Source organism: Vidua chalybeata, chromosome 15, assembly GCF_026979565.1.
Source record: "Vidua chalybeata isolate OUT-0048 chromosome 15, bVidCha1 merged haplotype, whole genome shotgun sequence".
Classification (NCBI taxonomy): Eukaryota; Metazoa; Chordata; class Aves; order Passeriformes; family Viduidae; genus Vidua; species Vidua chalybeata.
This window is the reverse complement of record NC_071544.1, coordinates 13948580-13965496: the sequence shown is the minus strand read 5'-3', so window position 1 is coordinate 13965496 and position 16917 is coordinate 13948580. Positions and strand designations below refer to the sequence as shown.

The window sequence follows — 16917 nt, the reverse complement described above, 5'->3', positions numbered from 1 at the left end:
TTATGCCTGTTTCCCTTTTCTTATTAGAATTAACTATTTTAGAATTAACTGGTATAGTCACTGTTGTGTTGGAGAAGGTTGCAGGCAGCACAGAGAGGATTATAAGTGTTTTACATGTGGAAAGAGAGTTAAAAGATGTGTCTGCAGATATAATCATCTTCAAGTTCAGTTGCCTGTAGGAATGAAGCAAAAGTCATAGCAGAAAGTGGTAGCAGTGACCCACCCTTTAGAAGAAGCACAGGGAGTGCTTTGATACCCTTTTGCTATCAGCACATCAGGACAAGCCCTTGTCTAGCTCCTGATCATCTTACAGCACTTCTCCCTCTTTGGCAGGACAGCTGCTCCAGGGCCCTTCCAAATATTCCTGCTGTCCTACATGGGTGGTGGAAAAGCAGAGCTGAACAGAATATTCTGGGTCAGCTGAAGCTGCTCTCAACTGTTAAGACACTGGATAAAGGAGGTAATTCTTGAATCTCCAGTTTCCTTCACGGATTCACAGCCTCCTTCCTTTGATCTTTTCAAATGATCTGAACCAGAAGAATGTTCTGTAAAATGGAAGATTTCACATTCCATTCAAGTCAGCCAAAGTTGTAACATTTCTCTCATCAGTGAGAGTGTCTGTAATGCAGAGGTTAGGCAGGACAGTCCTCTCCCTTCTCCTGCTAAGACTTTGATTCTGGGTAAAGTTTCCTTCAGTGTCAGCAGGAGTCTTCTCAGAGCACTTTGTTCCACAGGCTTTCCTGAGAGAGAGTTCACATGAAATATTACTGAGCTGTGGTACACGTCTCAGTCATTCTCTGCTCAAGTCTGGTTCTTGAACAGGCATTTTCCTCTCCCTGGGTCCATTTCTTTCTAGGTGCTTAATTCCTGATTTACTATGAACATAAAGGGAGAATCCTCATTTTTGCACTCCAGCTGACAACAATAGCATTAAATCATCTTGAAAATTGTCAAGCAAGTGCAGAACCCCCTCTGCAAAAGCTCTGTCATCAGCTTTGCCCTGGGGAGGCTGAAACACCTCACCCTTGCTCCGGGTGCTGCACGGAGGCTGCTGCTCCATGCCTGGGCCACGGGGGATGTAACAGATGAGGGAACACAGCAGACTTTAAATTCCCAGCTGATACTCTTAATCAGACAGTTTGGATCCCAGAGGAAATGAGTCTGAGCCTGTGTAATTCTTAGATAACCAGAAGTCTGACCTTGTTCTGTGAAATCCAGCAAATGTCCCACTGACTTGGGGAAGAGATTTTGAAGAGGTGGGCACAGGCAGGATCTGACTCACCCTGTGCCAGAAACAGCATTACAGCACCTGAGCACTGCTATTAAGGCTAAAATACCCTGAATTTTTCCATGCAACAGTGTCTCAGTAATATAAATGATATATCATATATATGGGTAGATTAACCCTATATATAACCACTGCACAGCCTGTTGTTATATTTTTATACAGGGAGCTTCTGGTGGTTTTAAAGTGAGATATCTGTTCTCATATTACCAAGATCCAAAGGTAAAAATATCACTATATAACAAATGCAAATATCGCACATATTTTATTTTTATGATATTGAATGCTGAAAACAATCACAAGCAGATAGTTGTTGGCCTAAATATTTCAATAATCTTAACATAAGGGTCATTTTATTCCATTTTGTGCTTTTTTGACCTGACTTTCTTTTAGAGAAATATACGGAGCAGTGCCTGTGAAGATTTGTTGTACTGGGAAGATTTGTGACAATCTTTTAGTACAAGCATACATATTCCTCATCAAAGTGTTTTTTTTCTCCTTTGGATAGGCAGAAATTTTATGCAGGGATGAAAGCAGGGTAGCTAAATTTGTGTCTACATTTGGCTTGCATTTTTACTTATTTATAATACAGACATGCACAATAATGGCATTGTTTTCTTCTATATTACAGGGAGCTATAAATAAGTAGGGGAAGTCACAGGAAAAAAAAAAAAATCAAGATTTCCCTTCAGGATATTCCATATGATTAGAAAAGAGCTGAAATTTTGCCCCTGTATTTTTTGCTCTTTGAAACAAGAAGATTTAGTTGTGCAATGAAAAGTCATGATCTCTCTATGGGTCAGCTAAGATGTCACTTACAGCCCTCTCACCCTGATTATTCCCTCTAGGTGTCCCTACAGTGCCTGACTTTCCTCTGCCAGGGTGATACCAGGAATAAACTGCTCTCCACAAGATCAGAGAGATTCAGTTTGTGAAGTGCTGGGGGACAAATGGGACATATGTGAGATATAAACCAAAATGGTATCTGCAAAATGGAACAGTCACCTTTCCTTTGGGCAGCCCTGGCAGGAGCCTGCAAAAACCTTCAGAGCAAAAGACATTAGAGTTTTCAATAGCATAAATAATCCTCTGGACAAGAGTCAAAATCATTACTGTTATGTGGCAAACCTTTATTTTGAAGGGAGTATTCACTTCCTGCCAGCCTGATTTTCTGATACTCTCTGAAAACCTGTCCACGAGCAAATTCTCCCCATTTCTCATTTCCCTGTTGGTTCACCTACAGAGACACTTGAATTATAGAGATGAATGGAAAGGGTTGAATGGAAAATGCAGATCAATGTCTGTCTGAAGAGTGTGGCTAAGAGGTAATGGCTCTTCCTGCCACTCGGAGCTGACCCCATAAAAAATCCGTGTCAGCCAACCCTGGCAGCATTTGAGTGGGGCTGCAGCTGAGCTGGCTGGGAGTCACGCACTGACGCGGGGGAGGAGGTTGCTGTCTGTGGGCTCAGCGTGTGCAAGGAGCTCCGACAGCACCATGGAGTCCCCCAGTGTTTGCAGCTGGTAACCTCAGCGTGGCCCCACTAACCTGGACTCTCCTGTCCTGGTGTGACCCCGACCCCACGGGCTAATTCAGCAGTGAGACGCAGTCGTGCAGTCCCCCAGGTGCTCAGCTCCCTGAAGGCCAGAGATCCAGCAAAATATGATGTGTGGACTTCAAGCCTTGGCTCAACCCTGAAGGATGCAAGAGAAGACAGGGATGCTCCTTCGGGAGCCTCGTGGCAGTGGCTGGATATCCCTGAAGGGCAGCACCGGGAATACGAGCTGTGGATGCTCCCAAGTCCTTCCTCAAGCCCGGCCCTCCCATCGACCGTAAGGGGAGAGAGGCAGAGAACATCCTTTTGTTCTGCCCTTTTATACAGGCACACAAAAATCTATCCTGTATCCCTTCAGCTGTCCAGGAGTAATGTATTTCCCAGGAATGGAGAAATTTAGGTTGTCTCTGGAAACACAGGATCAGCTATGATAAGATTACACATAAATATAGCAAACAAATAAATAAACAGCTCTTGAGCTCCTTCCTTCCCCCAGCTCTCCCCTTTTTCCTAGCTTTGGAGGCACAATGGATTTCCGTACTGGCGAAGGCGCTGGAGGGGAGGTTTTGCAGAGGGAGCCCCAGGGAGGTGCTCAGGTTTTCCCCTGCCCCGGAGCGGGGACAGAGCCCAGCGCAGCCGCGCCCCGCGGGGCAGAGCCGCTGGACCACCGGGAGTATCCCGGGCTGTGCGGAGGGAGAGCAAGAGAGGAGGGGGCTGCGGGGCGGACGCGGAGCCGCGGTGCGGTGGGAGGGGACAAGCGGCGCCGGGCGGGTTTATAGGGCGGCGGCGGCGGCGGAGAGCGGTCCCTGCCCGGAGCCATGCGGGGCCGGGGGCTGCTCTGCGGCATCGCCCTCTCGCTGCTGCTGCGGCCGCCGCCCCGTGAGTGCGGGGTGCCCGGTCTGAGTGCGGGGTGCCCGGTCTGAGTGCGGGGTGCCCGCGCCAGAGCTCCGGCTGCGGAGCGCCCGGGGAGGGAGGGAGGGTGGGAGGATGCGTGGGTTGGGGGATCCTCCTGCTTTTCCTACAACCAGCGCAGAGCTCCCTCTCCTCTCCCGCCCCGGCTTCGTGCTGCCTGACCCCGCGGTGCGGAGCGGCCGGGATGCTGAGCGCTCCTCTTGTCTCCGCAGCCGCGGCCGCTGAGGCGCGGCCCCAGCCCGAGGTGGTGGTGCCGCGCTGGGCAGCCCCGGGTGGTCCCGGCAGCCCCAAGGTAGGTCGCGCCCAGCGCTTGGTCTCTGTTTTATTTGCAGACCCACCTTTGCGGGGACGGGGCGGGGGGTGGCGCAGCACCTGGCGATGCGCGGTTTGGGTTTGTTAAGCTGTGGGGATGAGCAAGGAACTGCCATAGCTCCTGCAGATCGCAGCAAAGGCTGTGTGAGCTGGCTGGTGCACCTGGGAACTGCATTCATCCTGCCCTCTGCCATGCCTTAAAGCCTCCTTCTGTATCTGCCTGATCTGTGTCTGTGCAAGGGGAGCGGGGCCACACAATCGGCGGCATTTCGGGAACAGCTGGATAGAAGAATCTGCTGTAGGGGAAGAAAAGCCCAGAAAGCCATCTGGGTCCTGGACTGCATCAAAATAAGTGTGACCAGCAGGTCAAGGGAGAGGATTCTGACCCTATACTGTGGTCAGGTGAGACCCCACCTGCAGTGCTGTGTCGGGAACCCCAGCACAGAACAATATCAGCCTGTTGGAGCCAGGCCAGGGCTGGGCAGTGAAGATGCTCCAAGGGCTGTGTCACCTCTCCTATGAAGACAGACTGAGAGAGTTGGGGTTGTTCATCCTGGAGAACTCTCTGGAAAGATCTTGTAGCATCTGTCAGTACCTAAAAGAGCTACAAGAGAGTTGGAGAGGGACTTTTTACAAAGCTGTGGAGTGACAGAACAAGGGAGAATGACTTTAAGCTGAAAAAGGACAGATTTAGATTAGATATTGGCAGAAATTTTTGACTGTGAGGTGACGAGGCACTGGGACAGTTGCCCAGAGAAGCTGTGGATGCACCATGCCTGGATGTGTGCAAGGCCAGGCTGGATGGGGCTTGGAGCCATCTTTCCTAGTGGAAGGTGTTCCAGCCCAATGGCACAGGGATGGAACAAGCTGATCTTTAAGATCCTTTCCAGCCCAAACCATTCTCTGGTTCTGTGAATCCCAGCTGTGAAGGTGCTTCACTAGGTAAGAAAAGCCAACCAGCAGCTCAGGTGGGCTTGGCTGTGTCTCAGACACTGTGTGTTAATACAGATCTCACCCCTGCTGCTGTTCCATGGGTGGATGAAGGGATGTCTCAACAGCCTCCAGACTCTGACAATCACGGAGGTCCAGATAACTTCAAACACAAAACACAGTTCCCCTTCCCAGGCTTGGTATTGTTGCAATCAAGAAGTAATTGCTGTTGTGTGATCAACAGAAAGAGGAAAGTTCACAGGGTGTTTTTCACATTGTGAATCAGAAAAAAAGGGAAGCTCAGCATTATGGAGACATGCCATTTTTCTTGAACACAGTGGTGTTATTTGGGAATTTATTAATGCGTCTTTTCCATACTATGAGACTTTCTAAAGCTTATCATTGTGTCCTATTACACACAAAAAACCCTACAATGACTCTCTCATGATCTCAGTTCTTTTTAAAATGCCCTTGTGATTCTGCCTGCAGGTTTTGGTTCTGTTATTGATAGCGATGCAAATACATCTGGAGAGCATTTCCCCTCATACAAATTTGCTGGGTCTCAGGGGTTGCACTTGGTTTGTTTCAGGCAAGTTCTCATTGGCTCTGAAATGAGTGTTAGCAAAGCTTATATACAGCTGGGATATTTCATTTACACAGCAATTGATGGACTGAAGCAGTGGGATTACTGAAGGAGGAGGGAGGGTGATGTTAGTAATAATGACATTAGCACAACCTTTGTGAAGAGATTTTATGGTGATGGAGACCCTCAGCAATGGGCAAGGCAACCTTACACTGCTGTTAGTGAGTGAAGCACAGACCTACCCTCACATGAACTGAGCACCTGTGATTTAGTGTGATTTAGTAAAAGAAGCTCTGCCTCTTGCAATTATCCCTTTTTGTATATCCTGAATGTATTAACGTTTTGCATCATCTGCGTGGGCCTGATGCCACGTCCTGGAAACTGAAGGGAGAATGAGCAAAACCCAGAATATGAGCAGGGAGCTGACGAAAAGAGATATTTGTATTTGCTGAAATGGCAAGTGAGCATATCTCTGGGCTGACAGAACATCCCATTCAGTCAACCTTGCTTTCTTTCACTTTCAATGTTCTGTTCCTCAAAGTCTCCTCCAACACTGATTTAGAAAATACTCTGGGTTAATGATTTCTTTTTTCCTCCAGTGGAATAAAGTGTGTTGTTATATTAATATGAGCTATTTCTCTTCTGGGGAATTTGTTCATCCATTTTCGCTATGAGAAAGCATTCAGACTTGGAAACCCCAAGCTGACTTTACGTAGTGGTTTTGCTTTGAGGGAGGAAAAACTGCAGACCCCAGAGCCTCTTCTTGCTGCTCCTCTAAAAATCTCATTCTGTGCTTTAAGTCTCTGGAATTATTCTTTTTTTTTTTTTTTTTTTTTTTTTTTTTAATGTTGGGGTTAGTGTATGCATTTGCCATTGCACTGAGAAATTGGGGTGCATTCTGTTCAAACCAGCAGGCCCTGGGGAGGCCTGAAATTCTGTCTGTGCAATGGCTGGAGTATGAAGGCATCCAAGGGTCCCTGTTCCCTGCCTTTCAGTGGCATTTTCTGTGAGAAAAGGAACAATGTGAGAATCTCTGGAAGAGGCGTGATTCCTCTCGTCCTGAAATAGGCTCCTAAAAATGTCTTTCTGCTGTGACAACAAAGGAAGCTTTGGTTGACTAGCTCGGATATTTGACTCCTCAACCTCTGGGGCAAGCTGGGATGTCCTGTGATGTTGTGCTGAGCACAATCTGTGCAGGGAGCTCTTCCCATCCAACTGCACCTCCAAGCACTCCAGTACCTGTTGCCTTGCCTGAGCACTTTATTCCTCCTGAGACACCAGGTGGTGTCTCTAGCTCAGGTACAGCATCCCAGCAGATGCCAGCACTGCTTCCTGGCTCTGCATGACTGTGCTGTGGGATGCAGCAGTGTGCCTGGAGCTGGGAGGCACCGTGGTACTTCCCTTCCCTTCCCTTCCCTTCCCTTCCCTTCCCTTCCTTCCCTTCCCTTCCCTTCCCTTCCCTTCCCTTCCCTTCCCTTCCTTCCCTTCCCTTCCCTTCCCTTCCTTCCCTTCCCTTCCCTTCCCTTCCCTTCCCTTCCCTTCCCTTCCCTTCCCTTCCCTTCCCTTCCCTTCCCTTCCCTTCCCTTCCCTTCCCTTCCCTTCCCTTCCCTTCCCTTCCCTTCCCTTCCCTTCCCTTCCCTTCCCTTCCCTTCCCCCAGGTCTGACATAGGAGGAAGGCAGGGGGTGGTTTAAGGCCAGCTGCAGTCTCCAGTTTGTATTTGTGGATGTGTAGAAGTATGATGTATGAGTAACAGGCTCCCTCTCCCCTGCACGCAGCATCCACTCCGAGCTGAAGTGACAGTAGAGGCAGAAGGCCAAGAGCTCGTCTTGGAACTGGAGAAAAATAGGTAAGTGTGCCTGTGCCTTGCATTGTGATCCCACTTAAATAATGAATAAGGATTACAGTGAGATCAACAGGAAAACCTCCACTGACTTCAACAGGGTTTTGATAAAGACAGGATGTGGAAGTCCTTCACTGGATTTCAAGGTTATTCTGAGTCCCCTCAGATGTTAATCAGCCAAGGAGCACATTATGACAGAGCTTTGTCAGCAAAAAAACAGATGGTGACCTGGCCCTCAGTGTGTAAACTTATTTTTGCATCATAATTCTTCCTACATTAGCTGGAAAATGCTTCTGATATGAAGCTCCCTATTTACCAAATGGCTCAGTGCTTTAGAGTCAGTGTGACTCTAATGAAGATTTCATTTGCTGTGATCCAAAGAGGTCCTCCTCTGCTTCCTAGGAGAAATGATCTGACAGTTTCCATTCCATTAGTGCCCTTCATGCCAAAGCAGACTGAAAAATTGGTTTTGCATTAACTGAAATGTAGCCTCCTCTCAGGCACGCGAGAGCAATGCTGTGTGCTATCATAGGGTGTGATGCATATTGAATTCAGCTGAAGCTGCAGGAGATTAAGGTAGGGAGGAGGATTCTGGTCTGGAGGCCACCCCAGAGCCCCTGTGAGTACATGAGTTTCCAGCAGTGGAATAGCAGCTGGGAATTTAGCTGCAAGAAGCTTGTCTTTGCCCAGCAGTCCACTTGCACGGTTGGTGTTTTATTTATTTTTAAATGGGTTTGAAGATTTATCTATGGAAATACAACCAAATGTTTGTCTGCTAGAATCAATTGGAATAATAACCTCAGAATAATGTCCCTGTTTATATTTTAAATGTATTTTATGGACATCCCAATCACAGAGATTGAGCGCTCAGCTTTCCTCCTAAAAGAGTGAAGTGTCAGAAGGTCTTACAGTTCTGATGGCAGTGCATAAACTTAAATGATAGTCAGGGTATTTTGGAGGAAAACCAGTTTTTTTTGTCACTTTCTGCAGTAAAGCCTGAAATGTGATGGCTGATGGAAGATGAATATGAGATGTTTTCTGTAAAAAGTCACAAAACCTACTGAGATTTCCAGTGCTGCAAAAAATGGATGCTTTTCACAGGCAGTCATGCACCTGTGTAGAACTAAACAGAAACAGCTATAAATTCTGTGTATTTTAGCATGTTTCAGCTGGGAAAATAAGGCCAGGCACCGTGAGCACTGCAAAGCCAGAACTGTCTGGAGGAATAGCTGCTGCTGGTGACAGTGGCACCGTGCTAGGTCTGAACTGAGCCTGGAAGCAGCACAACCTCTGATGCTGCTGGCAGAACTGGCAGGCCTTGCTGATTCTGCAGTTGCTATGCAAAGGTGAATATTTCTGGCACAGCAGAAGCTGGCCAGAGAAAGGATCCTTGCTGAGTTGATGTTTGAGCTCCAAGCACAGTGATGTAAGCTCCAGGTGCTCGCGGGAGCGGTGCCGTGCTATTGCCAGCACAGAAAAGCCCTTTGCTGGTGTTAGTAAACAGAGTTATAATAATAGAAGGTTCCTATTGTGTTTATTTCCTGAAGTGCATTTTCATTCATTGAGATGTATACACACAGGGTTGGAAGTGTGTGCACACTTCCACTGCAGGATGGATCTCCTTTACAAGTGCTGATGAAATAGCACTTGGTTGAAAACCAACTGGTTTGGGGCTTTTAATTTTTATTTTCAGTGGAAAATACAGATGATTCATAGATATCAGTGCTTCATGTGGGAGTCTTGCTAGGCCTCAAGTCCTTGCTCAAGAAAGGTGATAGTACAATCACAAAATGCAATTAGTGGAAAGGCTCCACTTCTCAGAGACTTGTGAAAGTGCTGAAGCAGTTTAGAGACTTACATTAAAAGAGGAATGATGAAGCCCTGTGTATTTATCAGCATCCATAGAGCATTTTTAAGTGGAGGCAAACGTCTTCTCCTTGTTGAAGAGTGTGGCAAGGCAGAGCCCAGCCTCACATTCCCAGCCTGGGGTTGCTCCACAGCACCCAGGAGCTCATCACTGCTCTTGCTTGTCCTACAGGGGAAGCTGAGGTTCTGGGTGAGGTTTGAGCTGCTGAGTAGCTGCAGCATCCAGGACTTCTGGGAAGAGTTTGTTGCCCAGGCAGCAGCAGAGAAAGTGAAATCCCCCAAGTGGGAAGTGTCCCTTCAAAGCTGTACAAAACCTGCAAGCTCCAGGTTGCAAATTCACATGAAAAGGGGCATAAGAGAACTGCAACTTCAAATAAGGGATTTGAGGCTTTTTAAACTAAAATAAAAAGAGAAATGACCCTCAGAAATGAGCCATTTAATTGCTCCAGTTTAGAGGAGCCTTTGGAAATCAGCTTTGCTGCTGAGGTTGGTGCTGTGCTCCCCCTCTGTCCCTGGACTCAGCATAGGGATGTGAATGCACCCACCTGGCCCACATTTTACTCTTTTATCCACATCCCAGACTCCCATCATTCAAGGAAAGCATGAAATTGGCATAATTTGGGTTTGGCTGGGATATGATTTACCCAATGGTTCCCAAAACTAGAAAGGAGATATGCCAGTCCACTGAAACTGCTTCAGGTGATGTTCTTGGTGGATTAGGCAGCCTTATTGCACATTCCCCACTCTTCTTCTGGAGAGACAACTGATAAAATTGCTTTGAAAAGTGAGGGAAGTGTCAAAATCTGTACTTTGGTAGGGATGCTAGCTTTGGAAGAAACATTCTAGTTTCAATATGGAAGAAATGTTCACACCATCCAATTTCATATTCCATATGAAAAGGACATCATGTTCATCCACAGAGGTGAAATGCAAATTATTGCATATCTTGCTTCAGAGCTGTCCCCAACCCAGTGTTTTGTAATAAGCTCATCACACATCTGCATTTGAGCTTCATATATCTGTGAATAGAATTATTGCATTAGCAGTTAACATAATATTGCATTATTTCCTGTTCAGGAATTTGATAAGAAGTCAGAAGCACACTGGAGTTTCAAGCAGAGTTCATGACACACTAACATTTCAGGATAATGACAAAATATATCACTTAAAGGACTTTGGCTTGTTTTAAATGACTCAAATCCATGTCCTGCAGCTGTGGGATTGGAAAGCTCAAAGCTGCACAAACAACAAATATATGGAGAGTTGCCTGTAAAGCAGCTTTAAATCTGGCTGGGGCTTAGGAGCGGAAGAATCTGAGTTGCAAACCTTGGATGAAAAGTGACTTTTTTTAAAAGACATTTGCATTTGTTAATAAAAAGCAGCTTTGAGCCAAGCAGGGACAGGCTGAGAGCCTCTCAATGTGTGTGGCAGCACTGCCTGGGGTGAGCCTTTTCTTAGTGAGGAGGAGAGTTCCCATTTGCACAGCAGAAATCTGCATGGAATTTGTCTTCTCACCTCAGTGAAGGAAAGGGAGAAAAAAGACCTCTTCTCTCCTCTTCTCATGTCTCTCATGGGAATAACAGATTTGGGAAAGGCCCTCTCAGCTGCCAAGGGTATTGGAGGCTTCTCCAGGAGGTGACTGTGGGTGAATCCCTGGGATAGCCTGGGGCTGTTTGTTTCAGCTCCTTATTGTGGCCACTGCACTGGGTGGCAAAGCCCCAGTGGAGACGTGCAGGAACTGCCTGAGGACACAGCAAAGGAGGTCCAGAGCTCATCTGCTCTGACCTCAGGAGCCAACAGAAAGTTGGTTTGAGGCCACTCTGATAGGGAGCAGCATCATTTCCAAGCTCTGCTGGCCTCACCTGGGTAGGTGACAAGTGCTCCCACACAGCCTGGTGCTCTCAGTGGTGCAGTAAAAGATCTGTGTGTCACTTGTATTCCAGTGTTTCCTGCTTTTGCACATTTCCAGGGCCTCTCCTACCAACTGAGTGAGGAAGTTGCTGCCCGTTTCTGAGCAGGAAGGATATATGAGATTATTCCACTGATGGGCTACACATCATCAGTGTCTAATGGGCTTCCTTCATGGGCAGGGGTTAAGGGTTATGCAAAGGGGAAACTGAGTTTATCCTGCTCTACTGTCTCTTGGAATCATCAGAAAAACAGGGGTGGGATCTGGAAAGCCACAGCTGCTTTTCAGCTTCCTGATTCCCTCAGGATATTCAGTGATTCCTCTGTATGGGGCAGAGAGGAAGAGACAGGGAAATGAAGCCGTTTAAACCTTTTGTGCACTGATTCATTATCAGCCAGTTTTCCATTTATTTCATTTCCTTTTTCCTCTCTGGGTAACCTTTATGGTTCCTATTGGTAAGTCAAGGGTCTATGTGATAAATCTTTCTTGGGTCCTGTAACACAATTTACAGTGAATGTCACAGGTGATGTGAGTGGGAGAAGGGGATGGAGAGTCTTTAGTCTGTGATGCTTTCCCAGGCCTTAAAAATGGCTTGTTTAGTCCCACCTCAATAGTTGGAAAGACACTTTTCCCTTCCAAACTGCTGTGTTTACAAAATAAAAATGTTCTTAGCAAAAGCTCTAGAGGAAGGGAGCTTAAGAGCTCCAGGATTCATCTGGATGGAACTCACCAAGAAAAAAAAAAAATTGGATTTCATTGGTATTATGAAGTGCCAGGTTTTGACTGCAATATTCCAGGGGCTTGAAATCTCCCATTTCCCACTAATGGTGGATATGGAAAGCAGGCCTGCCTGCTTGTGTTGTCATGAGTCATGTGTTGGTGGTGTTCGAGATGGGGCCACTTCAGGTTTTGATAATAAATTCTGGCTTTAGGGAACATTTATGTGACTGAGAGGCAAGAGTTCACATTCCCCTTCTTACCCTACTTGGATCCTGTTGAGAGGCAATGGAGTGGGACCACAAATTGTAGATGGAAATCTCACGTCTAAAATTTCTTGGGAAAATCAATTCCCTCCACCCCCAGATGCAGTCAGCCTGGCTGGACAGATTTATTGTGATCTGAGGAAAGGGACAGGGAAAGAGATGTAAGAGACTGCAGGCTCCACTTTTCTTGGTCCCATGACTGAAAAATCAATGTCAATGTTTCTCATGAGAGCTTCATGGACCATTTGGCTTTTGTTTTTTAGGAGGAAATAAAAAACATGTCCATCTCCTAGATACTGCTGGGTGTTTCTAAACTGGCAGCTGTCCATGCAGACTAGCCCCTCTGTAAAATGAACCCAAACAAGGCTGCTGATGGGACCAAATTATTAAAAGTTCTTCTTGCTCTAATTAGGAAGAAATCAGAGTGCTGCTGGGCACTCTGGGTGCCTGTGAGTGATCTCAGGCTGGTGCAACTGAGTGTGTTCATGGCAGCCCTGAGCTCCTCTTAGGCTTGTGCTGACAAGTGATATTTTATAGGCAAAACTGCTCCCATTATTCAAGAAAATAGGGGTGAGGTTCTCTAGAGCAGCTGGGAAATGTGCACTCCCTCAGGAGGACATGGTCATGCAAGCAGGGCCCCAGCTTTCCTTCTGCTGTTTTTGGGAGTGTTTGGGTGTGCCTTGTAGCCCCTCTTCCTCCAGCTGCTTCTCCGCTCCTCAGCAGCGGCCAGATGAGCTGAAAGCCACATCCTCTCCCTGTCCCCAAGTGCCACAGGGACAGCTGCCTGCCAAGAGAGCTGGGTTTGCCCCGTGCCCTCATCCCACTCCTCCTGCTGAGAACCATCTCAGTTCATGAGTGAAGTATGTGACCCCCTGTCCCAGCAGAGCCAGGCTGCCCTGTGCTGCCAGCTCTGCACGCAGGGAGCAGCACAGGGAGGAGGGCTTTGTGTCAAACAATGATATCATTGACAGGCTGGAGCGGGACCAGGACGGCTCCAGGACGGCCATCAGCAGGAACTGCTCGGGCCATCTGTACATGATGGCACCGAGCCACCCTCCCTTCGTTTGGCTCCCTCACTTGCATTCAACCTGGCTCCCAGGGCTTCCCGGGGAGCAAACCCTGCCAAGAGCAGGCGATTCCACCCTGAGCTTGGAGGCTGAGCTGGATCTTGGGGATTGACTGATCCTGCTGAAAGCTGGTCCCTGTTGGAAAGGTGTGAGGCTCCTCCAGAACATCCCAAGTGCTCATGTGCAGCTTTCCCTGACCCCAGACCGGCTGCAGCTGCTATCAGCTTCAGCAAAGGAGGGTGCTCCCATCCCAAACCAGCTTTTTCTCTGATTTCATCAATTCTTCATGTTGATAACTCCTCTAATGAGAGACTCAGTGCTGCCTTTTAGGAAGATGATGTGTGCTAGCGATCTGCCAGCTGCCTGACTGGATCTCAGAAGCCTTTAAGTGATGTTATTTTGCATCCAGACTTTTGCAGCTTCAGCGTGAGCTGCTGGAGAAGTGGTCACTACAGAGGCATGTAATGTAACTGAGAAGAAAGAACCAAATAGTGTCATTTTTTCCAGACTTTCCCTCTCCAGCAAGGAGGTGAACTCTGTGTTCTGGAAACTTCCGTCAGTGCTTTGCAGGGCTGAGCTCCCCTGGAATCAGCTGGTCAGCCTGGCAGGGATGTTGTCCTGAAATGATGGCAGAGAAGGTTTTGGGGTATGGGTGTTTCTCTGCTGTTTATCCAGCAACTGGTACACGTGGAAAAGAGAGTCAAGACTGGCTGATAACTCTGCTGCACTTTTGGTGACAGGAAGGTTTGTTTGCTGTTTATTTACAGTTTGGTGGAAAGCTTGATGTTTGCTAAAGAAGTGAGTTGGGCTGGGAATGAAATTTTACAGGCTCAAAATAAGACACCAAGGGTGTTGCAAGATGTTCTGTTGTTTTTCCTCTTTCCTCACTGCCCTCTCCACCACACCTTGTGCAATCCCCTGTGATAGCCCTTTCTGGCAGTGCTGCAAGAGCTCCAGGGCCCCTCTGCATCAAGGCTGGGAACTGTCTTCAAAATAGGACTGTTTCAAGCTCAGAATAAGAAACTGGACTTTTCTTAGGGACCCTGTGGTGCACAGTAGGAGTCAGCTGGTGCAGAGAGGCTTGCAAGTTGCAACATGGAGACGACACAGGCTTTCAGCTGGGCAGCTGCCTAAGTGTCCCTAAAAATTCAGGCAAAGCTCCTTAATCCACTCCAGGAGGGGCTGGAGCCCGAGTGTTCGAGTGGGAAGGGATGTGCACACCCCTTGTGCTGAGTGGCCTCATCCTGTGCCCTCCCTGGGCAGGAGTCACAGCTCTGAGGAGCCTCCCCCTCCCGGGGATGCTGAAGGGGAGATCAAGTGCCTATTCATGGCTAATGCTTTCCAAGAATAAAGGAGCAGGAGGAAAACACAAGCGTGCTTGTTTGGGAATGAAACGAGCGGGCTGTGCAGAGCCTCAGCTACAGGGAATCCACGGGCTGGTGTCTGGCTGTAATAGCACAGGGCAGATCACACTGCTTTACTGTCTGCCCCTGACACAGACCAGATACCTGCCAGAGCATTGCTCAAGGCAATTTCCTGCGAGTTAATGCAATCTGGTGATTAAATATTTGTTTCTTGCACCCTTGCTGAGCAAGCTGCTGCAGTCAGGGAGATGAAGGGAGTTATGTTCTGCGGGATGTTGCTTATCTTGGGTTTACAGACCTGGGACAGCTGAACGTGGCAACCTTGCCTTCTGATCACTGACAGAATCTGCTGATAAGAATTAACACATCAGAAAGACACAGAATGAGCTTTTCTGGGCTATGCTGAACTTTCAAAGTGGAGATAAAAGCTGCTGTTTTCCTGACATCAGATGCTATCAGACACAACAGTGGCACAGTTGTCTGTTGTTAAGCTGTGGGTACTTGTTCAGCTGTCTGAGCCCTTGGATGCCAGGTGGGTGAAGCACTTTCAAACAATGATAAAAGGTTTTGTTTCCTGTTGTTCTGGTGTAATTTAATTAGATATCACAGGCACCCAGTCCCTTTTTTAAAAAGAGATGCTTTCAAGGTTGATAAGATCTGACTGACAGGTACCAAAAGCCAAGATGGAAAAATCCTTGTGATACAGCTTTCTTCATCCAGCTTACAGAAACCAGGCAAAGAAAAGAAGAAAACTTTTTTTGCTACTTTGTAGTAGCTTAGTTCTAAAATCTGGCACATGACATGCTTTAAACAGGGATGCAAAGGGATTGAGTTGCAGCTGCATCTGACAACACATTGCCCAGGGTGCATGTGGCATCCTCATGGGTGGCAAATGTGGCACTTTGGTGGCCTGACAGCACCGTGGGGTTGCTGCAGGAGCGTTTCATCAACAGGGCATGTTCTGTGATCCTTCTCCACATTTTTGCAAGACAAACTATTGTTTTTAAAAACAGCTTTAAACCTACATTTTATGGCTGCTGAGATGGACACAGGATATGACCTTCTTGGTTTGGCCCAGATCTTGACTTGCTGTACTTTTTACATCACTGTTTAGCAAATGCAGATGTTTAAAAAGAAGGAGAAGGCTGTTTCCTCTGGAACAAAATCAAAATGCTTTCTATTCAGTGCACAGGAGCTCCTTTTATAGACTTTTGGTCTGATCCTGGGTTGAAGACAGGAAGAATATTGTGTACATGGGGATGACATGAACAAATTCAAATTGGGGAATCAGCATTTTCCTATAACAAAGATGTGAACCAGCTTCTGGGCAGCAGCTGAAAATCAGATACAGATTGATTTATGATTGTTCTCAGATTTGGGCAGTGGAGACAGTCTGGGTTTGAGCTGAGGACTCACACCAGCACTCAGATATGGCCTGTATTGTGTTTGCTATGTAGGACTTGGTGCTTTTAATTTATATTATTAATTTATTTATATTATGTATTAATTGTATTTATATTATTATTAGTTTATTTATATTTATAGTATTTATTTTATTATTAATTTGTTATGCCCCAGTATATCTGGGGCATAATTTGGCAATAGAAAGAAAACTGCACAGAGACTTGTACCCATTCAGGGTCAGTGATTAGGTTGGGATGCTGGGTCTTTAAAAGTCCTCATGTAAAAATTGAATTGTTTACTTACAGCTGTTGGAATTGGATCCTGGTGCCTAATTGAACTCAGGGACAGGCTCTCTGTTATTGTTTTAATTTAATAAATGGCTTGGAAAAGCACTTAGATGGCTTGTGGGGCCCTTCCAGGAGCGGATGTGCTCCGTGAGAGGTGCTCAGCTCCTGCCAGGGCAGTGGAGAGATGGAAGTGGCCAGGTCAGCTGTGCTCCCACCTTCTGACCCTCTGCCATCACACCGTGCTCTGCACAGATCACACAGCCCATGGGCATGGTCCTGCCATGGATCCCATGGCTCCTGGGCCACCAGGAGCTGCTCCCTGAACAAGTCCTGGCAGGAGGGACACGCTGAGAGCAGAGAGCAGAGCACAGCTGGTGTCCTGTGAATCCCTGTCTCTCACCTGCCCCCTCAGGGTGTTGCAGGTGCTTTCACACCATGGGTAGAAAACACTGACTGCCCCAAATCCACAGCAGTGGTTCACAGTAGCAGGAATATTTACACTGGCTTCAGAAAGAGCTGGATCTAGCTGATTTTCCAGCACCCCTAAGAAGCAGAAATCCAGGTCAAAAGGAAGGTCTTACCATCTTGATTTTTAAATGTACCTTTCTTTCACCCCCTCCA

General features: G+C 47.2%; 1 protein-coding gene across 1 annotated transcript in view; it reads left to right on the top strand.

Annotated features, from left to right (window-relative positions):
- The first annotated feature begins 3656 nt into the window (after positions 1 to 3656).
- The window catches only part of ADAM19 (ADAM metallopeptidase domain 19), a 32601-nt gene continuing 19340 nt past the window's right edge, over positions 3657 to 16917 (top strand). Inside the window, exons 1-3 of the mRNA XM_053956766.1 lie at positions 3657 to 3717; positions 3963 to 4042; positions 7352 to 7422. Coding sequence (XP_053812741.1) covers positions 3657 to 3717; positions 3963 to 4042; positions 7352 to 7422 — 212 coding nt within the window. The remainder of the gene's footprint in view (positions 3718 to 3962; positions 4043 to 7351; positions 7423 to 16917) is intronic.